The 27460-nt window shown below is 43.3% G+C and overlaps 1 protein-coding gene across 32 annotated transcripts in view; it reads left to right on the forward strand.

Annotated features, from left to right (window-relative positions):
• Window positions 1-27460, forward strand: part of ADGRL3 (adhesion G protein-coupled receptor L3) — a 515832-nt gene that overhangs the window by 291666 nt on the left and 196706 nt on the right. For 23 of the 32 annotated variants that reach the window (XM_083481645.1, XM_083481632.1, XM_083481635.1 and 20 more), the window contains exons 6-7: window positions 8564-8578; window positions 11216-12016. The exons of 2 other annotated variants lie outside the window; for them this stretch is intronic. In XM_083481645.1, the coding sequence (XP_083337771.1) occupies window positions 8564-8578; window positions 11216-12016 (816 nt within the window). The remainder of the gene's footprint in view (window positions 1-8563; window positions 8579-11215; window positions 12017-27460) is intronic. 7 more of the 32 variants (XM_083481628.1, XM_083481647.1, XM_083481631.1 and 4 more) reach the window with 1 other exon arrangement.

Genomic DNA, 27460 nt, shown 5'->3' on the forward strand with positions numbered 1-27460 from the left:
TGAACGTGTTGTTGGTATTACAACACATGTGAAAAGCCAAGGCTCATATACTTGGCAGAGAAATATAGTGGGAAGTAGTGCATAAAACATTCCTCATGTCAAATCTCATGCAGTGCTGGCTGACTGGTTATTAGCAAAAGATATTGCAAGACTCACACTGAGCACTGGTGTTTCCACCAGCCAGCTTTGTATATGAACTTTAGAGTATCATAAAAGCACACCTCAAATGAGAGCTGCATTTTTAAAGTTGCCAGCACTTTTCCAGCTCCTTAATACACACACATTAAAAAAACTGACAGTACAAAGAACTTAAGGTATCATTCATTAATGGGTTTATTAAATTAACTCTAGAACCTTCTTACCAATCTTTCGGTAATTAATGATCTCGCTCTAATAACATGTAAATTTATAAGTTTGTTCTGACAAATCTTTTTTATTTCCTCACCCTTACCAGATTTCTTCAATTGCCCCTTCTGCACATTAGTATTAGGTCGCAAACTCTTCATATTTTCTGATGGAATTGCTAATGGAAAGATCAAAACAAAAAATCTTATTTTAGGGTGAATATTCAGCTTGTTACCATTTCATCAAACCACTACAATTTTCCTTGTGATAGTTCGCCCCCACAATCATCACATTGTATGTATGAACCATAAGATTCTGTGATGACAAAATTCCCAAATGATTAATACTATTATGATCCTGGTTTGCCTGTGTAATATACCGGTATTTTTATTTCTATATTTAACCGTTCATCATTAATTATTCCCAGCATTTCCAGTTTCATTTGATTAATTTTATACACTACAATTCATAATTCCTTACAGAACATCTTTAACAATTCATTGTATTAAATTTTTTGCAATGTTTTTATTGTACTTTTATATATTGCTATGGTGGCGCTGTGGGTTAAACCACAGAGCCTAGGACTTGCCGATCAGAAGGTCGGCGGTTCGAATCCCCACGACGGGGTGAGCTACCATTGCTCGGTCCCTGCTCCTGCCAACCTAGCAGTTTGAAAGCACGTCAAAGTGCAAGTAGATAAATAGGTACCGCTCTGGCGGGAAGGTAAACGGCATTTCCGTGCGCTGCTCTGGTTCGTCAGAAGCGGCTTAGTCCTGCTGGCCACATGACCCAGAAGCTGTACGCCGGCTCCCTCAGCCACTAAAGCGAGATGAGCGCCGCAACCCCAGAGTCGGCCACGACGGGACCTAATGGTCAGGGGTTCCTTTACCTTTACCTATACACCTCCTTGATATTTCGTATGAGTTGATATCTATCTATCTGTCCGTCTATCTATCTATCTTGGGCCACCTGAATTGGAATTTCCCAAGGAGGCAATGGAACTAAAGTAGTGCCCCATAGATTTGTGCGAATTTGAGACCAAACGCCATCTCTGATGGTGCTAAACAACAACAACTTTATTTAGCGGCAGGTTCCACCTTCTTAATGGTTCTGAACTTCCACTATAAAACAACTAGCTGGTGCAGACTAGCTAGGGTTTAAACCAGATATCTGGTCTGGCAATAAAAACCCAGGATATTTGTCTATTTAGGAGTTCTCTGCAGGCATTCAGAGTGTGAGATACACTAGATGGTGCTGTTGACCTAGACTGGAATATAGGGGGTTGTCAGAAGGTGTTTTAAATATCATTTAGGATGCCCAAGCCAATGACACATTTCCATCTCCAAATTTCTTTTGAGACCCAGCATCAACAAAATAAATAATAGAAGGAATCAAGCTGTTATTATAATTATCTGTTATATTAATTGCCTTTTAGATAGTATCCTTTAACTGTTTGCCCTTACTTAATCTTTTTCAATCATCTTCAGCCTCTTAGCCACCACTGTGGCTAGAATCTTACCGCTGGCATTAACAGTGAAACTGATTTTTAGGACTACACAATTTCTTACTGGGTTTGGGGCTTTAATATCTATGTTTTCTTTGTTTTAGTCCAAGAAGCAATATTTATAATATAAATATAATATAAACAAACAGTCCCCTCCAAACTGGTGTTATTATTGAAACTGTAAACGTAATGGAATTCTACTGTTGAGCCATCAGGCCCTGCAGTCTTGTTTAATGTATTAAAATTAAATAATGTTCTTGGGCCTGTTGACTTAACAGCGCAATAGTAGCTACTATTTCTTGTATAGCAGCTACTATCTTGAGAAATCCACTTGCAGCTTTTCCTTATGCTGTTGGGAAGAAAATGGAATATTTACCTGTCAAAGTTTCTATCTTGGACTGCTGCAATTTGTCAAAATGATGGACAGATTCATCTGCTGGCTTTTATCCACCTTGATTCCTAATCTGAGCTGAGGCAGGGGGAAATTCCCAAGTTATTCAAAGGAAAGTTCACTTATTTCTAGGGCAGTCACTGTGATCACATTTGGAGTCTTCCCTTTCTATAATTTTATATAGCAGATTGTTTAAACACCCCTATCTCAGCTGCTAATCTTCATTGGAAATTCAGAAAACACATTGTGCCCATGTGGCGCTGTGAGTTAAACCACAGAGCCTAGAACTTGCCGATCAGAAGCTCGGCTGTTCGAATCCCCGCGACGGGGGGGAGCTCCCGTTGCTCGGTCCCTGCTCCTGTCAACCTAGCAGTTCGAAAGCATGTCAAAGTGCAAGTAGATAAATAGGTACCACTCTGGTGGGAAGGTTACGGCGTTTCCGTGCGCTGTTCTGGTTCGCCAGAAGCGGCTTAGTCCTGCTGGCCACATGACCCGGAAGCTGTATGCCAGCTCCCTGGGCCAGTAAAGCGAGATGAGCGCCGCAACCCCAGAGTCGGCCACGAGTGGACCTAATGGTCAGGGGTACCTTTACCTTTACCTAAGTGGCCTGCCTGTGTGCTAAAATCAAGAATCAACTGTCCCCCTGCAGAGATTGATTTTCCTAGGGAATCTCCCTAAAAGCAAAAACGAGGAGAATGATTTACCATAGAAAGGTATCGAAAAATACCAACTTTACAGGAATAGCTGGAAGGTGTGGAGGCTGTTGCAATGTGTGATATACACATTCAGGATGCTTCTGCCGTAGTGTGGCATAACTGCTTTTAAATTACTGCCTCAACAAAAAGCACTGGGTATTAACAATCATTCCTTGTATTTAAACCATTAAGGCTGCAGTCCATTTGGGATTTGCTTTGGAGTAAGCCTCATTGAACAATGGGATTTTCTTCTGAGCAAACAAGCGTAGGATTGTGCTGTGTGAGATGGCTTCAGCCGGGCAGCGCTACCAATAGATTTGAGGTAATGAGGATCATAAATACATTTGAATGATATTTCCCTTCATTTGGTTCTGGCAGCTGCAGAGGCAATCTGTGTCATCTGAAGGATCAAATGTTTTTCTTGTGGAGATTAAATATGAGCTGTATTAATCATAGGGAGGAAAATGGGCTCCAGGGACACCCGTACAAGATAGCACAGTCGTGCTTTTGATTTGCTTCTGACCTCTTATGGACTGAAGAACTTGACGGGTGATGAATTGCAGCGCAGCAGGAAAAGCCAAGCTATAGCATATGGCTGAATTCTAATTTTCCCCCAAGGAGAAAAGTCCAAAATGACCCTAAGATGCCTTTTAAGTCTTGGGATGTGTCATTTCTGAATGATATTAATACAGCAAAGAAAGCAGAAAGGAGTCATTTTATATTGAAGACTTGCATGAAAAATCAATGCAGGGCTTTCTTTCATGGATGAACTAAATAACACCAGGCCCAGTAAAGACTTTAGGAAGGGGCACTGCTTACGATATCTTATTTATTACATTTTTATCCTCCCCATCCTTCAAGGAGCTTAGGACAGCGTACATGGGGCTGTTCTGTTCTATTAATCTGTACAATAACTCTAGAAGGCCTGTCAGGGTGGTTTGCTCAAGTAGTCAGCCAGGCATTCCTAGTAAGTTGTTATAAATAATGATTTTATGGTAAGTGCCCATTGATAGACAATCTTTAGAAAGAAAACTGTCCTCACAAAGTAGACTTTCCAAAAAGAAAATCCAGGAAGTCATCTTTGCAACAAGGGTCATATGATGCTATTTTCAAAATTCTACATGTAATAAATTATAACAGGGGTTGCCAACCTTTTTGGACTAGCAGACACATTTCAAATTTTGAGAGAGTGCCGGGGCCACCAGTCACGAAATGACTGCCATGGAGGGTGCATGGCATAACACAACATTAGAGAGATAACCATCCCTATCTACCTTAGGCTTATTGGCAAAACCTATTTGGTGTTTCGCAACTTTCCGACTTGTTGCAGGACCTTAGCCAGACCTAGCAGAGTAAACGCAGAATCCACGGAAGCAATTGGTGACTTGGCTGCAGACAGGATAGACGAAGCAGGAACCAGGAACTTGTAGTTAGGTGTTTATTATATACAGTGGACTATATACAGAAACAGAACACAGATCTTATGCTGGCTCTCTCTGACACGACTCACAACTCCTACACTGACACAGAACTCTGAAGCTCTGAACACTGAACTCACACATTCCAGTTAGTGGGCCATTAATTATCACTCCCTTGAGAGAGCTTGACCAATCAGGGAGCTGTCTCCATGCCTCTGTTATCACCAGGCAGACTTACTCCTTCAGATTGCCTTCTGGCTGTCCGCCAAACCTTAATTGACTCTGTGTGAGTAGCTGCATGTACACAGATTCCCAACACCCCCTCACAGCTCACACACAGTGCAATTAACTTCTGAGCACATACAGAGTATTTTACCCAACTACCATGGACCGTCAGTTATGTTCTGCTGTTCCCATTTGTTGATCTCGCTCTCTCCCTCCCTCCAGCTCTCAGTTTCTGGGCCACCCATGAGTTCAGGTTGTCAGTAGAGTACATCAGTGAATTAATATGGAGTCCATGTTTTTCAAGGTCAAGGAAACCAAAGGTCATGTTATCATGACCATCAAATAAATAGTAATTACTCAAAATGAAATAAAATGGAGGGCATGACCTGTCATTCGCAGTGTAATTCAAAAGCTCTTCTCCACTCAGGTTATTTTTAATGGAGGTAGTTGCGTAAGGTTGGTTGATTGATTTGATTTGATTTATTGTATTTCTATAACGTTTCCATTCAAATGAGTGCCAAAGCGGCTTGCAAACAACAAATAACAAGAACATAAGTGAAACTTAATTACAGCATGAGGCTAATACACAGGCAGAGGCGGCTACAGCTGGTCATTGCAGGCTGCCTGATGTAAACACGGGTAGGCTGCAAGTGGAACCCTGAAGAGCACAAGAGCTATTTAAAAGGTGGTTGTCAAGATCATCTGGCTTGGAGTAGGGTACAAGGTCGACCATGAAGTCTTTCAGCACTCTGGAATCGTTGAGAGCTCCAGTATAAAAGAGGAGAGAACTGAAAAGACTCATAATTCTGCTCAAGCTGGAGGGGGTGACCCTGTTTCTTTGCTCAAACACCCAGCTCCACTCTGCTATAATGGTGAAGAGGTGAAATTGATTTCTATCCACGCAGACTTCCCTGGACCAAGCAGGGTTTATCCCCAATCATCAAGTGGCTGATTTGGTTCACAGGTTCCTGAATGCAGGCCATCTTAGCAATAAAAGCAAACAGCCAGCCATACCTTTATCTCCACATGCCCTTAAGATATTTGGCAGGGTTAAATGGAATTGGGGTGGGGGAGGGTTTCCCTAAAACTCAGGTATATTCCAGTCTACAGCACTGGTTCATATGAATGGCCATGACTCCCAAGTCAATCTGCCTTGGAAGGGACGCCAGGCAGGATTGCGCAGTGTCACCACTGCTGCTTGTGGTGATGATTGAGACTTTAGTTCAAGCCATCCATGCAGACCAGAAGGTAAAAGGAGTAAAGCTGTGAGGAATACACCACATTGTTGTTTTATTCATGGGTGATGCCCTCCTAATGCACATTAATCCAAGAAAAGGCCATACATGAACTGAAAAAGGGGTTATTGGACTTCCAAAGCGTGCTGAGATTTGAAAAGGATTTTAAGAAGCTGAACATGATAGACTTCAGCACCCCAACCTCAGAACCAAGGGTGGAGGGGTGACTACAGGAGTTCTCTGATTTCCATCTACAAATGGACAGCTTCTGAGACCTGGGAGAGTGGTCCCTTAGGATCAGAGACAGCTTCGGAGGCTGAACGTCACTCTGCTTTTTTTAAGGGGGTGGCTCATAGGGTCAGAGGTAAAATTCAAGACGCAAAAGTTGTTGAGCTGTTTTCGCCAATGAAATTCTAGACGTATGGAAACCCTAGTGAGTCAGGTTCTTTCTTATGTTTTCTTGTGTTTTTAATCATTTTTAGGATTTGCCCAGAGTGGCGGGGCAGCTCAGTCCGATGGGTGGCATATAAATAATAAAATCATTATTATTATTGTCAGACAAAGACATCTGTAGAGAAATGTGTGGGGTGAGTGAGGTTTGGATCTCCCTGCAGTCACCACCACTCTCCTTTTTTGTTTTTAAATCCAGCTGAGATAGCCTTGCAATGGGTCCCAGAACTACTTAATGTCATTTTGATAAATATCAGTGCCTGCCTTGCTGCAAGAACTGTAGGCAGCCAGTTGCACTGTGCGGATTCTCACTTTGTTGTGTTTGCATAACAATGTGCAGCGGTTTACCAGTGTTGTGTGTTGAGGTCCCCAAGCCACGCCCCAATAACTCACACATCAATTTTGGTTTGGGTTTTTGGCATGATTTTGGCCACAACTTTATTTAAATACATCCAAGTGAGTGGTTGCATAGGCATTGGTTCCGATTATCTGTCCTTGCCCAGGGGACAGAACTGACTTCCAGATTGCAGCGGAAGCCAGTGAGGGAAACAATTTCGGGGAGAAAATGAAGCTGGGCCTCAGTCCCTCACTTCTCACCCTCATGCCCCCTGGGACTTGCACGGCCCAAGTCCGATGCCAGGGACAAGGACGAAAAGAATGGCAAGCCCCTGGATTCCTTTAACGGAATTCCCTTTCCGCACCACCATTGGAGGGGTAGACACTTACCGCTCCACCAACCAATTTGAACCACTGCCTAACCGCCAACCTTACAAGTTGTGACGATTTGCTACGCAGTAGGCAAAAGCCAAATGGCACCAGCCAATCAGCCAAATGGACAAATTCCTACCAGGCCCCTGCCTCAAAAGCAGACGACCCCATGACAGGTATAGCAAGGTCAAGCGAACAACCCCACCAATACAGGGAGGGTGGGCGGGTGATCCGGTGCAAGCAGCCAAGAGAACGCTCCAAGTTGGGCGACCAATATTTAAAACCTCTGACCCCTCCTTCAAAATTGGCAACAAGCAATTCTCCCCAGCGACCTGATTAACCAATTCACTGCCTGGGTCCCTCCACAAATCCGCCTAGCAACACTGGGGTGGCTTGTATCCCCCACCGCAACACACGCTCTCTGCTAGGGAGAACACGTTATGTCAACTGCTGATGCCAACCCCTTGACAAGAGTGTCCCTGTTTTCTTCTGTGAACTGTTGGAAGGTGTGGGCCCCACTTCAGACATTACATTCATGTATTCCTTGAAGCCATGCTAAGCAAAATGTAGTAGTAGTCATGAATTCAATCAGATTTTACCTAACTCCATGTGTTGTGTAAAAGCCCCGGTGGGAACAGAACAACCCCTAGGCCAGCAAGCATTGGCGTTAGGAAGGACACATGCACAGAATGTCCCATTGCAACAGATTGGAAATTTGCTTCTCTGGACATTTCACGAAAGGCCTTTTGGTATCAGTAAAGGCATGGTTCAAAAAGTGTTGAAATCAGTCAAGCGATTTTAGATTAGCCCTGCGCTCTTTCGTCATTTCAGAATCAGTTCTTAGTTCATCCATATCTGTATATCTAATACTTGACAAATTCCTAACTGCATCCTTGAGAGCAGGAAATGAGTCCAGGTAAAAAAAGGAAGTAATTATTCAATACACAAAGCATGTCTTTTCCTTCGGAACTATTGTTTAATCATACACTGATTTATGTGGGTCTAATTACATCATTGGCTAATCAATTACCATGTGGCATTAGGTAACGGCTTTTTTTCCTCTTTTTTTGGTGAGGAGATGACATATGTTATTTGATCTAATGGGAATAATTGCTGTTATGTACATTTATTTCAAGATTTTTTCTGTTTTTTAAAAAAACAAAGATGGTTTCAGTCTATGTCAACATCTTCTTCGGAAGTTGGAAGATACAATTCTTTGGGAGTACTGATACACTGGGGACCAGCCAATTGTGAAGAGGCCGTATATTCAAGAATTTCCTGTCATTCCTGTGTTCAATGGAATCCTAGTCGTTAGTCTGATAGAATCAACGAAAACCTTGCACTGATGTTAATGGGTTATGGATACAATGGTGCATGCTTTTTTTTAAAAAAAGAAAAAGACTGTAATAAACCTTTATAAGGGCTTGATTTGTATTTTTTTAAGGCCTTACAAACTAATGAATGCAGAATGTAGCAGTAAGCAAAATGAAGGCTAAATAGTTCAGTGCAAGAGCAAAAGTGTCTCGCCAATACAATACCATTAATCTGTTCTCTTTTTCTCCTTTCCTGCTTTTCTTCTTTCTCTACAATAGAAGTGGAACAAAAAGGTAATTAAATACCTTTCACATGTTTTTCTATATATACACATACCCATTCTAAGCAATTATGGGATAAAATATTTAACAGTCTAATGCTTTACTTGAAATCCTTTCATCATTAATTTTCGCCATTTTAATCTATTGGTTAAAGTTGTGGGGGGGGGGGGAGGGTGTTTCTGCTGCTAAGCAATTTCACCTAACATGTCGCTTCTTTCCTGGAAATGTTTACTGTCACCATGCTTCTTTCCACCCCACCCCTTGAAGGATTGAAAATCTATTCCCCTTTCCTTCTGCACCATTTACGGAGCAGTATAAAATAATTTAGAAGGACGCAGTTCTTTTCCTTCCTGCCATACTTGCATGCAACTTGCTTTTAGTATATCACCAAGGCATCGAGGGTAATTTAGAGAACCTCAGAAGGTTCCTTCCCCTCTGTTATGTTACAGCAGTTTTCTATTTGTCAAGTGTTTAACAGTATAAAGTGCTGTGCAATTTTTATAGGTGGCTTCTGTTCAAAAGGTCGACAGCTAAATTGCATATGCATTGTGCGTTAGGCAGATGTTGAATCCAGTATACATATGAATGATCAGGATCGTGCCAAGGAGTGCACATTCCATGTCCATTTTGCACAGAGATGTATGCAGGTGACCCAAACCCTCAATTTCTTGGTGGGGTGGTAAATGGATCCCATGTACATATGAGTGTACACATGTTGTCCCATGACAATCAAAGATGGCATTGGGAAGAGTGCCTTCAGTGTATTCAGTCGTCAGATTGAATGGCTGCAGAGGAGCAGCATAAAATTGCACTGTGCCATTTTCACACTATCATTTACCAATCTGATTTCTGGCTAACAGCACCAGTGTTGGTGGAAATGTGTTGCTAAATTGATGTTTGCCCTGGCAGTTTTATTCTGATGAGCTGGGAGCCTCCTTCCCACTGGGAAATCCCATCCTGGTTTCTGTGGGAAGGAGCCCACTAAATGAATTCTGGCCAATAATTTGGGGCTTCCAGTTGACTCTGTGCAAGAAAGAGCTCCTTTGCAAAGGTGGCATTACAGAAAATAGGACTTGGGACACCTTTAATTTTGGATCAATAGCTAGAAATGAAACACAGTCATGGGTGAGCTCACTCACACACACAAACACACATCAATTTTTGGATTAGCTTTGGTGCTGAAATTCTCAAGTCATTTGTAATGGGAACTGCAGACTACGACACAAGTCCATATAGCTATGTAAAACTGTGTATTCAATCAATTAACAAGTTGTATTCTGTATTTCCCATTAGAAATGAAGCAGAGAGAAAAGGTTCATTTCCCTGTCCGTGCCTATTGGGACGCCATTAATTATCAGCCCCTTCAGCTAATGCTATTTGCACTTTAAATGCAAAGATACATTTAATTCCATCGCCTGTTTGATCAGGTGTGAGCAGCTGCCTGTAGGACAGCTGTTCTCCTGCCTTATTGCCCATCAAACTAGGGATATGGGTGCAGGAGCCTGAAACTGAATAGAACATATGTATACAGGATACATATGTATAAAGGAATAGGCCTGTTAAAAACGTTGAGTATGAAAAAGGGAAAACAAAGGGGGAAAATCTGTAATAATCAGGATTTTTTGTTTCTATTAGTTTAAAGCAATTTATTTATTTCATAAAATCTCTATACTGCTTGGCCGTAGAAGAAACCTCGAAGTGGTTTACAAAAAAAGATAAAAACAATAAACATATCACTAAGAGAAGTTGACAACCATCATTTAAAACACACACAAAATTAAAACCACAATAGATGGAAACAAATTAAAAATCGCATCAACTTTCTAAACAACTTGGTAGAAATGTCTTCAGCTGGTGCCAAAAATAAGACAGTGAAGGCACATGCCGTATATCAATGGGCGGAGAGTTCCAAAGTGTCAGTCTTCTTTCAGATTGAGTTCTTTCAGATGCGATCATTGAGAAATGGCAATTGAGAACTGGCAGCTTGGTGTCTCAAACCACGTTTGGTTAGGGGTTACGGGGATGTAAAATTATTCTGAAGTCTGTGGAGTGGATTATTTCAGCTGGTCGATCTTGATTTACTTAAGGCTTTAATTCTGCTGTATTTCAGAGGACTTTCCCTATTGATTTAAATCTTGATCCTAGCCTTCCTCCATTGAGCTTTCCCCTTATTCTTTCTCTCTTCCTCTTGGCATATTCATTAAATGTTCTTTCTTTACTTCTGTGGCTGCATTCTGTTTCTGAAACCTTTTTCATTATTTAAAGCATTGACCTGTAAGAGGTTTGTTTCCCTTTTGTATGCTTTTAGAGTTGTTGGGGGGTTTTTTTAGTTTAGTTTGGGGGGTTTTTTGGTTGCTACGGAATTTTTACTTTGCCGTGCAATAATATCTGTTAATTATATAATTTCAAAGGAGGCACGTTTGCCAAGGGGCTTTTTGAAAAAGAGGAACGGAGAATAGTTCTTGGGAACTTCCTGTATCCTCTTTTCAGCATGAAATGCCACTCTCACATTCATATCAGAGTTTAGGAAAGCCTGAATTTCTTTTGAGCTCTCCCTTTGTTCTTGAGCTGTGAACTTCTAAGTGCATGCTAGAGAAGGCCAGCACATTTAGTAACCTGCTTTGTTTTTAACTTTTTCCCTCCCTTCAGTTTTTCTTTGTCCCGGACTACTAAAAGGAGTATATCAGAGTGAACATTTATTTGAATCCGATCACCAGTCAGGAGCCTGGTGTAAGGATCCATTGCAGGCTTCGGACAAAATATACTACATGCCATGGACTCCTTACAGAACTGACACTCTAACAGAGTATTCCTCCAAGGATGATTTCATTGCTGGGAGACCAACTACAACTTACAAGTTGCCGCACAGGGTGGACGGCACGGGGTTTGTGGTGTATGACGGGGCTTTATTTTTCAACAAGGAACGAACCAGGAACATTGTCAAATTTGACCTACGGACAAGAATTAAAAGTGGGGAAGCCATCATTGCGAACGCCAACTACCACGACACGTCCCCTTACCGATGGGGAGGCAAGTCTGACATAGACTTGGCCGTGGATGAGAATGGTCTTTGGGTGATCTATGCAACGGAGCAAAACAACGGCAAAATAGTCATTAGTCAGCTGAACCCTTATACCTTGAGGATCGAAGGGACGTGGGATACGTCTTATGACAAGAGGTCAGCTTCCAATGCATTCATGATCTGTGGCATTTTGTATGTGGTGAAATCGGTGTATGAAGATGATGATAATGAGGCAACAGGTAATAAAATAGACTATATTTACAACACTGAGCAAAGCAAAGAAAGTGTCGTGGATGTTCCTTTTCCGAACTCCTACCAGTACATTGCTGCGGTGGATTATAATCCAAGGGACAACCTTCTTTACGTATGGAACAACTACCATGTGGTTAAGTACTCTTTGGATTTTGGACCCATGGACAGCAGAACAGGTAAGGCTTCTTTGTTAAGTTTTTGGGTTTGGCATCCTATGACTTTACAGCCATGTTGCGCTATGGCTTGGGGCTAAGCTGCGCTGTGGCAGCAGGAAGGACTGATTTGGAATGGAACCAGACTGTTTTCCCAATTTAAATTGCCTCCACCTCCATGAGGTCCTTATTCCTGAGATGGGAGATGTGTATTCACATTGTGGTTAGAACTGCCCATAGCATACTTCACCTGTGCATGGTTTCGGATTTGATTCCTGACATCTCTAGTTTTGATTTGTGTGTGTGTTTGTGTGGAAAGGGGTGCTGTTTTTCTTTTGTTTATAAGATGTCTTAGCTGCCCCTAACCATAAGGTCCTAGGGCAGGTCAAAGCAATTAAAAAGACAATTATAAAAACAGATGAAATCATCACAGTTATCGGACATATAAATCAGTTCCAAATGGAACACAGCAATTTATAATTTGAAAGATCTTCTAGGCAGTAGGCCTAGAAAATATTCCAATCTGAGACCCTGAAGAATTCTCATCATTGGGGCTGTTAGTACTATGTTAGATGATAGATGGCTGAGGTCACCCACTCTTGTCCATGCACTGGGGGGAGAAATTTAACCCTTCCCATGTACTGGGATTGAAACCAACTCTGACTTCTGAGCTGATGCACTCCATTCAGCGGAGGGAAGGCAGTTTTCTTCCTAATCCTCATACACTGGAAAGGGAGACTTAATCTTTTCTTCCCAGTTTAGACGTTTCCAGGTGTCTCTTTTGATTACTGTACCTGTATCTGCAATGACTGTATCTTTTGATGACTGTATCCCAGCATAACCCAGTGGAGATCCACAGGTGAACTTTCCCTGTTTCTCAGATCCACACTAATCATCTGAGGAGCAGGGATGGCCTGATTTTCACCCCCTTCATCGTACACAGGGAGACGAGAGAGGCAGCGTGGCATAGTGGTTAAAAGTGTTGGACTGGGACCCGGGGGAGCAGGGTTCAAATCCCCACTTGTACCCGGCCCATCTGGTTGAGTGTCCCCAGTCACTCTGGGCGGCTTCCAATCAAGTGTTAAAAACAATGCAGCATTAAATATTAAAAACTTCCCTAAACAGGGCTGCCTTCAGATGTCTTTTAAAAAGAAGATAGCTGCTTATTTCCTTCACATCTGAAGGGAGGGTGTTCCACAAGGTGGGCGCCACTACCGAGAAGGCCCTCTGTCTGGTTCCCTGTAACTTCGCTTCTTGCAGTGAGGGAACCGCCAGAAGGCCCTCGGTTCTGGACCTCAGTGTCCGGGCTGAACGATGGGGGTGGAGACGGTCCTTCAGATATACTGGACCAAGGCCGTTTAGGGCTTTAAAGGTCAACACCAACACTTTGAATTGTGCTCGGAAACGTACTGGGAGCCAATGCAGATCTCTCAGGACCGGTGTTATGTGGTCCCGGTGGCCACTCCCAGTCACCAGTCTAGCTGCCGCGTTCTGGATTAGTTGTAGTTTCTGAGTCACCTTCAAAGGTAGCCCCACGTAGAGCGCATTGCAGTAGTCCAAGCAGGAGATAACTAGAGCAAGCACCACTTTGACGAGACAGTCTGCAGGCGAGCAGGGTCTCATCCTGCGTACCAGGTGGAGCTGGTAGACGCTGCCCTGGACACAGAATTGACCTGCGCCTCCATGGACAGCTGTGAGTCCAAAATGACTCCCAGGCTGCGCACCTGGTCCTTCAGGGGCACAGTTACCCCATTCAAGACCAGGGAATCCCCCACACCAACCCGCCCCCTGTCCCCCCAAAACAGCACTTCTGTCTTGTCAGGATTCAACCTCAATCTGTTAGCCGCCATCCATCCTCCAACTGCCTCCAGGCACTCACACAGGACCTTCACCGCCTTCACCGGTTCTGATTTAAAGGAGAGGTAGAGCTGGGTATCATCTGCATACTGATGAACACCCAGCCCAAACCCCCTGATGATCTCTCCCAGCGGCTTCATGTAGATGTTGAAAAGCATGGGGGAGAGGACAGAACCCTGAGGCACCCCACAAGTGAGAGCCCAGGGGTCTTAACACTCATCCCGCACCACCACTTTCTGGACACGGCCCAGGAGGAAGGAAGTAAACGAAGAAACACGTCCACTCTGTGTACTATGATGAGGATAAACCTTGCCAGGTCAGGTGAAGGTGGACTGTTTTGTTCCTGATCACAGCACAGGAGGTGGGAATGTTTTCATTCCGCTGCTCAGCACCCTGTGGCAGGGATGGGATTTGACCTTCCCAATCAGCTGTGTGGAAGGGGAAGGCTAGCAGAAGGACAAAGGCTTGCATGGACCAGTGCCAGAGGTCTGGACTAGGCTCACATATTCCCTGTGCTGGCCTTAAGCAATAAAAGTAAAGGTATTTCGGGAAGAGTTAAGAGATAATCAGCTGGGAGCAGAGGAATGGGAAAAGTGAGGCTTGACACGAGCTAAAATGATATTGAAAGAGGTGGGTACTGAAAATAAATTTAACGGAGAAGGTGGAATTGTGGATTGACAAATAAAGGAGGCGTGTTGCCGGCAGCAGCAGAAAAAGAAAAGACAGCTGTCAGGACGCTCTAATGTATTCCATTTGTTTTGTTCATAACATAGTTTTTATTTTGAAAAGAAATGCCTTGAGTGTCATTACAGGGATCCCAAAATACCTGGCTGTGATTCACACGCTCTTGCAATGCATTTATATATGACGTGAAGAAACAGAGGAAAAATGAGCCTGTGTGTGGCTTTGAGGTCTTTTGTGGAAGTTGGAATTATTGAAGTATTACATTAAGATAGAAATATGGGGTCCATGTTGTGTGTCGAATGACATTTTTGAAAGCTTTAATGTGTATCTAAATCTATACGGTCGTACCTTGGAAGTCGAACGGAATCCGTTCCGGAAGTCTGTTCGACTTCCAAAACGTTCGAAAACCAAAGCACGGCTTCTGATTGGCTGCAGGAAGCTCCTGCAGCTAATCGGAAGCCATGAAAGCCCTGTTGGACGTTTGGCTTCCAAAAATAGTTCAAAAACCGGAACATTCGCTTCCAGGTTTCGATCATTCAAGAGCTGGAAGCCAAGGCGTTTGAGATCCGAGGTACGACTGTAGTTTGCATGTTCATGTTTGTTGGTGGGAGAAAATGGCTCTCTTTGCCGGCCCAAATCGTATGAAGTTGTAGGTGATATTTTGTATCGGGGAAGGGGGGGCAGCCCAATTTTGCCAGCAGATACCCGCTGCACTCCGAATCCCATCATCTGCCTGGGTCCTTGTCTCTTCCACTATGTTCAACATCTTTATATGAAAATAAACAGATTTTTAAAAATAATAATAATAACAACATTTTGGGGTGCTAGTACTGTCTTTTCCACTGGATACACTACACCCAGAAAATCTACAACTTAGGGGAAAAGGCCAGAAAAACATTTCATTCGCCAATACATCCTCCACTTTTTTATGAGGTAGGAAGATCCCAATCCCATATAAAAGGGCAGGAAGAGAATGAAGAGAAGTCAGAGCACTCCATCTTTAATATTTGGGATTGGGGCATTCTAGGACTGAGCAACAGCACCTCCTGAGATGTGCTCTTGTCATCCTTTGCTAAGCATGGAAGATGATTTGCAGAGACAACTCCCTGAAACAATAGGCCTATTTTTATTGACTGCCTTTCACTAGCATGGTAAAAAGTGCTGCATTATAGCAAATTACTTCATTTTTACTGGGCAACAGCAAAATTGCAATAATATCTTGCATTTTAATAGCATCTCTTAAATTATCTTTGCTTAATGGGAATGATTGTTGGGGGCTTGGTGATGAAGATAAATACGTAGGCTGAAGGCATGAATCAATATTACGGTGTCATAAAGTAATTTAATTCATTAACTGAAGATTTAAAAGTGGATTAAATTGGAAAGTTAACCTATGAAAATATATTCAGCACCAATGTTCTTGCCGTATCTGAGGACATCAGAGTGCTTTGTGGGGGGTCAGGAAGCTTGAGGGTGGAATTGGGGAAACAGACATTAAAAAGAGAAGCTGCTGAATTGCAACTCATTACCAAACTTAAAACCATGGAGAGACCTGGTCTGAACAGAGACATTGGATTCTTATCTCATTATACATGACTAGCCATTTTCACCTTCTCACCCCTTGCCTTTTCCTGTAAGACCTATTGCAGTCGTTAAGAGTCGTCAACAGGCTCATCTCAGCTATCTGCCAATCTCCCATTCCCACCACCCTTCTGAGTAATACCCCTCCCCACCTTCTCACTATATAGAAGGATCTGGCAACTTCTGTTTCAGTGTATCTGAAGAAGTGTGCATGCACACGAAAGCTCATACCAAGAACTAACTTAGTTGGTCTTTAAGGTGCTACTGGAAGGAATTTTTTTATTAAAAAGAAAGAAATAGCTGTTGCTTAGCATTTTTGCACCATCAGAAACTGGATTTAAACATGGGGACAAACAAAAAGTTAGAATTCAGTAAAGCAAAACACACATTGAATTTGTTCAGGCAACTCTCACACTGGGGCCACATTCCAGAAATAGTGCCCAGGACCAAAATCACATATAGTCCAAGCACATTGAGTTCAGTGGCCATTGGGATTGCCAAAGTTCCCCGCCCCAGATTTCTGCCCCCTTTCCTCCCCCTTTTTATTGCATTTCCAAGCACATAAAACTGAACGAGCACAAGTTAAATGCGCATAGGTTGCGAGTTACCCATATATCCTTAATATGTGGGCAAAATACCATGAAGGGGATAGTATCTACTCCCAAGCAGAGCAGACTTTGGAAATCCCCAAACAAGGAAGTTTTAAATAAGCATTCTGCATTCATCTCTCAAGTCCAGCAGTTCATTTATCACGATTTCCCACATTTGTCAGGGTTGAGACAGGCTGTTGCCTTAGTTATGTGTGAAAAGGGGTGTGAGAGCATGGGTGATGGTCTTCACAGTGAAAGGCGAAGAGGATGAAAGACAAGCAGATCACGAACCCACCCTACCGTGGTCCTCACTGCTGTCTCTAAGAGGCTGTCTTCATGCCCTGACAGCTTTCATTGAAGAATTATTTAATCTCTGGACTCAATTGATTGGTCCAGCCAACTCTCTGTATAGCAAGGCAATTAGGCATGAGCAGACCCTCCAAGTCTCCCTATTTTCCAGGGACAGTCCCAGATTTACGAAAGCCATTCCAGTTTCTGATTTGATCCAGGATTGTCCCGCTTATCCTTAGGACGTCCCTATTTTCAAGGGAGAAATGTTGGAGGGTATGGAGTTATGCGACCCACGAACCAAGGAGATAAGTAACTAGACAAGCTTTAGAAGACATCTGAATGCAGCCCTGCATGTTGTTGTTGTTTAGTCGTGTCCGCCTCTTCGTGACCCCCTGGACCAGAGGCCCTCCTGTCTTCCACTGCCTCCCGCAGTTTGGTCAGACTCATGTTTGTAGCTTCGAGAACACCGTCCAACCATCTCGTCCTCTGTCGTCCCCTTCTCCTTGTGCCCTCCATCTTTCCCAACATCAGGGTCTTTTCCAGGGAGTCTTCTCTTCTCATGAGGTGGCCAAAGTCTTGGAGCCTCAGCTTCAGGATCTGTCCTTCCAGTGAGCACTCAGGGCTGATTTCCTTCAGAATGGAGAGGTGTGATCTTCTTGCAGTCCATGTGACTCTCAAGAGTCTCCTCCAGCACCAGAATTCAAAAGCATCCATTCTTCGGCGATCAGCCTTCTTTATGGTCCAGCTCTCACTTCCATACATCACTACTGGGAAAACCATAGCTTGAACTATACGGACCTTTGTTGGCAAGGTGGTGTCTCTGCTTTTTAAGATGCTGTCTAGCCCTGCATAGGGAAAGCTTTTTAAAAAAATGTTAATGTTTAATGTTTTATTATGTTTTTATATACCGTATTTTTGGCCCAATAAGACTCACTTTTTCCCTCCTAAAAAGGGGGGGGGGAAATGTGTGTGCGTCTTATGGAGCGAATGCAGGCTGCGCAGCTATCCCAGAAGCCAGAACAGCAAGAGGGATCGCTGCTTTCACTGCGCAGCGATCCCTCTTGCTGTTCTGGCTTCTGAGATTCAGAATATTTTTTTTCTTGTTTTCCTCCTCCAAAAACTAGGTGCGTCTTGTGGTCTGGTGCGTCTTATAGAGCGAAAAATACGGTGTATTGGAAGCCACCCAGAGTGGCTGGGGCAACCCAGTCAGATGGGTTGGGTATAATAATAATAATAATAATAATAATAATAATAATAATAATGAGGAAGAAGAAGAATAGGATGTCCCTGTTTTCATCGGATAAATGTTGGAGGGTGTGCATGAGGGGCCGGATACAACCAAAGAGTCCTGCTAGCATAATGGGACTTCATCCCCTTTTTACCCCACCCCCACCCCCCATGGGCTTTGGAAAAGTCAGGAGGAACTCCAGAGCAGTGTGCAGGTTATGTGAGAGAGGCGGGGGGGGGGGTCATTCCACCCGGCAAACTGAAATGCTTGTACAGTGGTACCTCAGGTTAAAGACGCTTCAGGTTACAGACGCTTCAGGTTACAGACTCCGCTAACCCAGAAATAGTACCTTGGGTTAAGAACTTTGCTTCAGGATGAGAACAGAAATCTCACAGCGATTGTGCAGCGGCAGCAGGAGGCCCCATTAGCTAAAGTGGTGCTTCAGGTTAAGAACAGTTTCAGGTTAAGAACGGACCTCCGGAACGAATTAAGTCCTTAACCCGAGGTACCACTGTACTGATGAAACACTTTCCATAGTGCTACACTTGAATTCCACCCAAGCCCTCCAATGTTTCTTCCTAAACAAATTTAGCTTTTACTAAAGGTATTCGTGGGGCAGCAATTTCAATAATTATTGCAAAGATTTTCAAAATGAATTAAACATAATTTTAAAAACAGCCGCAATAGCAAATAAAAACAGCACCGTAACGTGTTTGGCTCAACCTAATCTTGATTATTTCCCTGTTCAAGTCAATTCCTAGTAGTACAGCTGTTGCCCAGCCTCTTAGAGTTCAGCTTCTGTTCCAAGAGACTGAATGCACTCTGGCCCTCTCTGGCCCTGATTTCAGCTTTCTGAAACAGTGCTCCCAGTCTCTGAAGGGAAATCTATCTGCTGGCGCTCTCTCTCTCTCTCTCTCTCTCTCTCTCTCTGTGTGTGTGTGTGTGTGTGTGTGTGTGTCAGTGGTGGGTGGGAATAGGTGCAAAAATGAGGAAGGGGCATGAGGAAAGCCCCACTGATCTGGCACAGAGCATCTTCTCATGTTAATCTTGGTGCATAACTAGCCAGCCAGTGGTATCTGAAGAAGTGTGCATGCACACGAAAGCTCATACCAAGAACTAACTTAGTTGGTCTTTAAGGGGCTACTGGAAGGAAATTTTTTATTTTGACTATGGCAGACCAACACGGCTACCTATCTGTAACTAGCCAGCCAAAATCATTAATAAAGGACTTGGTTTGGCACTCTTGGTTTGGCACTCGACCCCAACAAATAGGGCATAGCTAAGAACTGGAAGGGACCCGGGGTATCTGACCCTGCAAACTCATAACACTATGCAAACAAAGTTGGCATCGGGATTTGTTGCAGGATCTGGCCCCTGTGGCTGCGATGTGGTTTGCTCTTGACGGCAAGAAGCTGTTTGGGCAGGGAGGGTGCTATCTGCACACAAGTGCTGGCCTTCTGCCCAAGGCGTATTTGAGCAAAGCATCGTTGTCCAAGATGAGCTGCAGATAATGGAAGATACTTTGGAAGAGTGGTTTTATCTGGGCATGATGGATGACAAGGGACATTCATTTGCTTTCTCTTCTGGGTCTGTCCTGTAGCAGATTATTCCTAGGTACCAGTCTGGCCTTGTAGATTTGCTTTTCCCCCTTCATATTGTAGTCTGGAAAATGCCTGACGCAAATCCTGATGATGTTGTGAGTCTGCCCAAAGAGTCAGAGCAGATAACGCTTGTGTCTTAAGCGTTGGCTGCAGGCCAGGGATTTCGCGTTACATTCTGGGTGGAAGCCAGAAGCATGTCAGGGTGTGTAGTGGTCAGTAGATTTCTTTTATATAATATGTGTCTTACTGGTTTCATATAAAACAAACATAGCAATAACCATAAAAAATAACACTCAAATCCCACCAGGGGAAAAGTCACGAGTCCTTTGTTTCCAATATGAAAGTATCATTTATATCCCAGGGTATCTTTCCAGTGTGATCTTGTGAATCCAGATGATAAATGTGCTTTCTATATACACCAGGCCGGGCAGGGACTTTTTGAGACAGAGAAAGCACTATTTTAAGTCATCCATGAAGATGTTGGCATACTGCGGAGCCATGCAATAACCTTTGTTGTTGTTGTTGTTCAGTCATTTACTCGTGTCCGCCTCTTCGTGACCCCCTGGACCAGAGCACGCCAGGCACTCCTGTCTTCCACTGCCTCCCCCAGTTTGGTCAAACTCATGCTGGTAGCTTCAAGAACACTGTCCAACCATCTTGTCCTCTGTCGTCCCCTTCTCCTTGTGCCCTCCATCTTTCCCAACATCAGGGTCTTTTCCAGGGAGTCTTCTCTTCTCATGAGGTGGCCAAAGTCTTGGAGCCTCAGCTTCAGGATCTGTCCTTCCAGTGAGCACTCAGGGCTGATTTCCTTCAGAATGGAGAGGTTTGATCTTCTTGCAGTCCATGGGGCTTTCAAGAGTCTCCTCCAGAACCAGAATTCAAAAGCATCAATTCTTCAGCGATCAGCCTTCTTTATGGTCCAGCTCTCACTTCCATACATCACTACTGGGAAAACCATAGCTTGAACTATACAGACCTTTGTTGGCAAGGTGATGTCTCTGCTTTTGAAGATGCTGTCTAGGTTGATCATAACCTATGGCAGTGCTATTTATCTTAAGATGCATATTTGCCCCAAAGCTCAATTAATTGTAAGCACAAAGTGGCAGAGCTTGCTGCTAGGTGAGCTATAGCACCATCAGGAATGATAGTCTCACATATTATATGGTTGCACACATTAGTATGCACAAAATATTACACACCAGGTTTCCTAAAGTAGCCAGCACGTAATACAACAACGACTCTGACTGCTTAAATATACTTATGTATTAATACTTATGAAATTATGCTGCAGAAATATAGTGCTGCTAGCGGCTTGACTCTTTTATATGTATATTATACATATAAAATAAATATTCCTGCATATAATTTTGCACATAATCAATGAAATGTAGGGCCTCAGAAGGTGATGGACAAAACAGACTTCAAAGATTTTATAGATGCAATTCCTGCATTGCAGAGGGGCTTGGATTAAATGACCCTTAGGGTCACTTCCAACTCTACAGTTCTATAATTCTAAGTGGGGTTTTTTTATAAAAAAAAAAATCAACAATGCTAGATGCAGGAGGCAGTCTGATATGTTTGGGTCAGAACCCCCAAATTCCATGTATAAATATTTTTAAGACAGATTACAGTACTCAACCATCCCCAATGACAGAGTTAATCATTTTGTAATGAGACATGTCAGTCATGTAGTGAAAAACAAGTATGAAGATGTGATTGATGTCGATTTGTAATATGATTAGTTGAGGTTTTAGGGTTTGTTTTAATAAGGTATGTTACATGCATGATTTTCATGTGGGTTGCTAATTATAATTAGTGTCTATGTATATTATCTGAATTGCATTTGTTTATATGTTGCTGTTCTCCTCAAGATCTTCACTGAAATATATTGGGCATTTTAGTACATTTCAGTTCCCTTTTAAAGATTTGCATTGTTTGCTTGCTTGCTTTTGCTTTCATGAGAGTCCTTGCCAGTCAGAATAGGTAATGAAGAGCTGGATTGATCAGTGGTCTGATTTGTTATTTAAAGAGCTTCATACATTCAGTTCAGTCTTAAAGAGGATTTATTTAATAATAATTAAAAGTATAGATGCTCATGAAGAGAGTCTGCTAATCCTTCAACTCTGGGATAATGCCCCTTCTTTAGAGAGAGGTGCAGACAAAAGAAATTTTGCACAAGAGTAATCTACCTTTGCTCCAGGATCAATACTCAGGTCTAGGAATTGGCCACCTCTGCTGCCAGGTTGTCTCAAACAGCCCGTGAAGCTTAATACTGTGTTTACTTAAACTCTGCCAAGGATTTCAACTTAATCTCCACCAAAGAACTTCCTTATGGGGGGGGGGGAATAAAGAGTAATCACTTTGGTGTGGAGCTAAACATTATTGAATGAAATTGTTAGTGAGAATATGGCCCCCATAAAATCATCAGTCTCACGGTACTTTTGCAAGCTGGTCTGTGTATTAGCAAGTCATATAGGCTGAAATGTAATTGGAAGGCTGTAAACAAAGCCACAAAAATCAATGCTGTTTAACTTCTCCATTAATGATCTCAAAAGAAGGAACACTGTGAACAGCATACCAATTACCATCAGATTCGTTGTTGAATTGGAACTAGTTGCACCTTAGCAAGAAAAGAGAGAGACACACAAATATTCCAAAGTGATTAGAGTTATGTGTTGGGAATGAAATTAAGTAAACTTCGAAAGCAAAGGGGAAATGAGAACAACATAGGCCACTCATTACAGAGGAAGAAACCTGGTAACTACAGCATATATGTTTAGTAAGGTACATGTCTCTAGAGATGGCTGTCTCTATGCTGAGCAGTGCACCTATTGCACTACTTTTTTTGTAATGAACTCTTGAGAAGCACAGCTGTCCTGCTTAAGCTAAGAAAGAGAGAAGGACCAAAATTCAAATAGAGATGAGGGAATACTTGGCAAAGGATCTCAGAATTATGGTCCATCACAAGCTAAACATGAGTCAGCAGTGGGATGCAGCTGCAAAAAAGGCTAATGAGATTTTAAGCTCAATTAATAGAGACATAATTCTGAAGTCACAGGATGTAATTCCATTTAATTCTCTACTAGTCAGACCTCATCTGGAATACTGCCTAGTTCTGGGCGCCACACTTGAAGAAGGATGTAGACAAATTGTAACGGATCCAGAGAGCGACCGTGAAGATGGGAAAGGTTATTGAGAAAAAGTTGTGATGGGAAGAGTTGCCACCTTTAAGATGGAGTATAGAAAACTGAAGGGGCATAATTGCCCTCTGTGTGACGGCCCTTAAGATATTTGAAGACTGCTAAGGCTTTTGCTGCCCTAAAAGGCACAATTAGATTTAAAAGGCTCATGTTACACTACAGGAAGGTGGATTCTATTTGAGCATTAGGAGACAGTTCTTACTAGTAATAGCACTTCAGCAATGAGGAGTGGGAGAGACTCTCAATCGCCAGATGTCACAGAGCAAGCCGGTCAGTAAATCACACAGTTCAAAGCCGGAGTTAACTCTTTATTAGTCAAACACAATCTTTACAGACTTTACAGAGCACAGCAGCCCTGTAAGCAGTTGCCCCACCTCCCTACAGCCACCTAAGTTTCCTCTCCAGGGCTTCTTGCCAGCAATCAGAGACTCTACCTGTGTGCAACTTGTCTTTTCTCTGCCCATTTCTTCCCTCTCCTGGTTCTGGGAGTCAGCAAGGGGAGGGGAGCTTGTTGCAGCAAGAGTGGGAAACACCTGTGCCTCTTCACCAGCCTGACTCATCTCTGCCTCTTGTCCTCCCTCCTCTCCTGCTTCAACTTCTGCATCTGATTCTAGCCCTCTCTCTGCCACAGACTCTCCCAGCTCACTAAGCCTTGTTACCCCTTCAGCTTTCGGCACCTCCTTTCCCCAGTCTTCTCCTTCTCTCTGTGACCACTCACTGATGTCCCACCACCACTCCCCGGACTCTGAGCCTTCTTGCCTTGGGGTTTCCCCAGCTGGTTCCTCCCACCATTACTCCGCTTCCATGACACCAGAGATCTGTGTGTCTTTTGTGGACGCTCTTACTCTGGATTTCCAATATCAAGTAGGGGGTAGACATTTATTATTAGATTTATGAACCGCACCATCAAAGTTCCTTCAGTGTGACATTGTTGGGGATGAGAGAGATGATCATAGGATTTCAAGTAAACCTTCGCCCCAGCATGTTCCAGAATTCAACCCAGTCTTTAATTTGTGCTGCTGGTTTTTTAGTGAAAAAAATCATTGGCATGATAGTCTAAATCACTGGTTTAGCATGAAGGGTGGGTAATTGTCATCAACATCTTCCTGACTAATGAGTGAGATTGTTTATATTTCTGTGGTGCCTATATATTGGTGTGGGTTGAAGCAATTTATCCAGAAATCACGAGTGAATCCCACCCTTAGAGTCCACAGACTAAGCTATAATAGCAGGACATTTTAATTGGCAGAATCTTTGCATTTCTACCCTTAGAATTAGAGGGAATAATTGTCCCCAGGCTATTCTTGTTGCTTGGTCTTCTTAAGATCGTTCCTGAAGTATTTGTTTCAGTTTCCCCTCATCTCCCGTTCACCCTTCTTCCCACCCCCACCCCCGTTTGTGCTTGGGGGGGAGAATCCCATCAGTGATCTTTGATACACAATTACAGCCTCTATTTCCTGAGTAAGTCAACTGTGCAGCCCCCATCGTGCTCACACGGGGGTGTCTCACTTACAGAAAGGAGATGAAGGGAGAGAAAAGGAAACCAGAATGAGAAGATGAGATATCCATTTGGGGATTATATCACTTGTTCCTCGATGGCACTGCAGTGCTACCTGCAAGAGCGTCATGATTAAAGTCAGAATGGGATGTGAAAGAGATAAAGGCAAGTTTTGCATTAGAGGCATACGGCTATTCACCTGCCGAGGAGTTGGAGGAAAACCTCTCAGGTCCTCTGCTTTTCTGTCATTGATTTGAGAGTTAGTTAATCTTCTTGTTTCAAAACTAAAATGCCCGTTAGAGAACTAAAATGCCTCTTAAAGTAAATACCAGAAACAAAAGACTTCTCATTCTCTTTGCGACTAAAAAGACATAGCTCGACTTGTTGTTGTTGTTCAGTCATTTACCCGTGTCCGCCTCTTCGTGACCCCCTGGACCAGAGCACGCCAGGCACTCCTGTCTTCCACTGCCTCCCTCATGCTGGTAGCTTCAAGAACACTGTCCCACCATCTCGTCCTCTGTCGTCCCCTTCTCCTTGTGCCCTCCATCTTTCCCAACATCAGGGTCTTTTCCAGGGAGTCTTCTCTTCTCCTGAGGTGGCCAAAGTCTTGGAGCCTCAGCTTCAGGATCTGTCCTTACAGTGAGCACTCAGGGCTGATTTCCTTCAGAATGGAGGGGTTGGATCTTCTTGCAGTCCATGGGACTCTCCAGAGTCTCCTCCAGCACCAGAATTCAAAAGCATCAGTTATTTGGTGATCAGCCTTCTTGATGGTCCAGCTCTCACTTCCATACATCACTACTGGGAAAACCATGGCTTTTACTATACGGACCTTTGTTGGCAAGGTGATGTCTCTACTTTTTAGCTCGACTTACCCTTTTCTTATTCTGGATGGCCAAACATTATTCTTACATTGGCAAGAAATAAGTCTATAGCAGATCGGGACACAGATATCACTGTTTTAATAGCTTCCTTTTTAGCCACAGTTTTACCCGGAAGGGTTCCCAACAAACCATCCTTTCAGGGAACAGACAGGGCGAAGCAGAATATCTAAGTGCACACAATCCCAGTGTGACCTCATGACCTCGACAGCGTCACCCTTGTCCTTTTAATTATCCCAGTGACCTGAAATGCTTTATATTGTGATGCCAATAAAGGGATTTGATTTGATTTGATATGTCCATAGCTTCATCAGAAATATAACCCCAGTTTAGAAAGGGCAGCATTTCAGGGCTGGGGGAATGATTTGCATGTGAGAGTCCCACTCACATCAGAACTGCTTAAGAGCTGGGGCACACTTCTAGACCTTCTACAGATTTTGCAGCGTCTATTGTGTTTTCTTTTCAGTGATGCTCTCAGAAATTATCTCAATAGATTATGTGCAGTGGTACCTCAGGTTAAGTACTTAATTCGTTCGGGAGGTCCGTACTTAACCTGAAACTGTTCTTAACCTGAAGCACCACTTTAGCTAATGGGGCCTCCTGCTGCCGCCGCACCGCTGCCATGCGATTTCTGTTCTCATCCTGAAGCAAAGTTCTTGACCCGAGGTAATATTTCTGGGTTAGCGGAGTCTGTAACCTGAAGCGTATGTAATCCGAGGTACCACTGTATCTTCTTTGGTCAGCTTGAGCCCTCTTGGATTTAAATTGGGCAGAGGTGTGAAATGCATAGCCCCAAACTGGGTTCTACATATTTTTGGCTTTTCTTTGCACAATTTAGGTATATTTTCAGTGAAAGCTACTTTTTGCTGATAGCCAGTGATGGGTAATTTTACTAGGGATGTTCTTGTTTGTTGTTGTTGTTTAGTCGTCTTAGTCGTGTTCGACTCCGCATGACCCCATGAACCAGAGCATGCTTTGGAAACTCTCTCTTTCTTCTCAAAGCTTCTCCTTTTTTATGTCCATAAAGGTTTTCCTGGAGTTTTCTTGGCAAAATACTGAAGTGGTTTGCCAGTTCCTTCTCCAGGTGGATCACGTTTAGTCTAAACTCTCAGCTATGACCTGTCCATCTTGGGTGGCCCTGCATGGAAAAACTCGTAGCTTCTTGGAGCTATTCAAGCTGCTTCACCACGACAAGGCAGTGATCCATGAAGAGGACTAGGGATGTAGTATATTAAAAAAGAGACATCCCAGATGGTAACAGCCAGCCCATTTTTAGACCCCTTAGGCCATAGACTAAAACAGTAGTAACTGATGATGATAGAATCTTCTTAGGAGAGAAAAAACACGATAAACATTCTCCAGCTTTGACCAGATTTGTTCAGGTCTCAGAAATACACCTAGTCCTGAAATGGAATATTCAGTGGTTTTATTTAGAAAATGTTTGCAAGAATTTCCAGGTGACTTTCATCTCTTTCTTTCTTTCTTTCTTTCTTTCTTTCTTTCTTGTTTTACATCCCGCCTATTGATCAAATGATCATCAATGTGGCTTACACTAGGCTGCAGTGATACAAAACCATGCAAAACCCCGTCCGTAACGAAAAGAACTCCACCATCCTTTGTTCCCCAGCTGATGGATGGGGCCAAGGCAGTCTTCCCTTCAGTTCTGCAGTCATAGGGCAACTGAATGTTCTTTCTAGCAGAGACGAGGGTGGAAGCAAATGGCCTGCAGCTACTCCTTCTCTGGACAATGATGAGGCCAGGCTCATCTTCTCCTTGCTGTGACTCTCTTCCTGGGAGGCAGGGGGTGCAACCTTCCACTGGCCCTTAGTCCTCTGGCCCATAGATGGGATCAGAGGGCACCTCCCTTCAGCTCTTCTGGCCCAGATCAGCTGGGAACTGGAACCAATTATCCTTGATGTCTGGGAGGGAGAAGCAAGCTTAATGCCCTCAAACCTTATATTTATGTCTAAAATTTGAAACAGATGGTTCATGCGTCAGTCACACCTTGGTTTCTTAAGAGGATCACAAATGCGCTATAGGCTTTTCAGGGCTCTCACCCC

This window comes from Podarcis liolepis (assembly GCF_965112155.1).
Source record: "Podarcis liolepis genome assembly, chromosome: 17".
Classification (NCBI taxonomy): domain Eukaryota; kingdom Metazoa; phylum Chordata; class Lepidosauria; order Squamata; family Lacertidae; genus Podarcis; species Podarcis liolepis.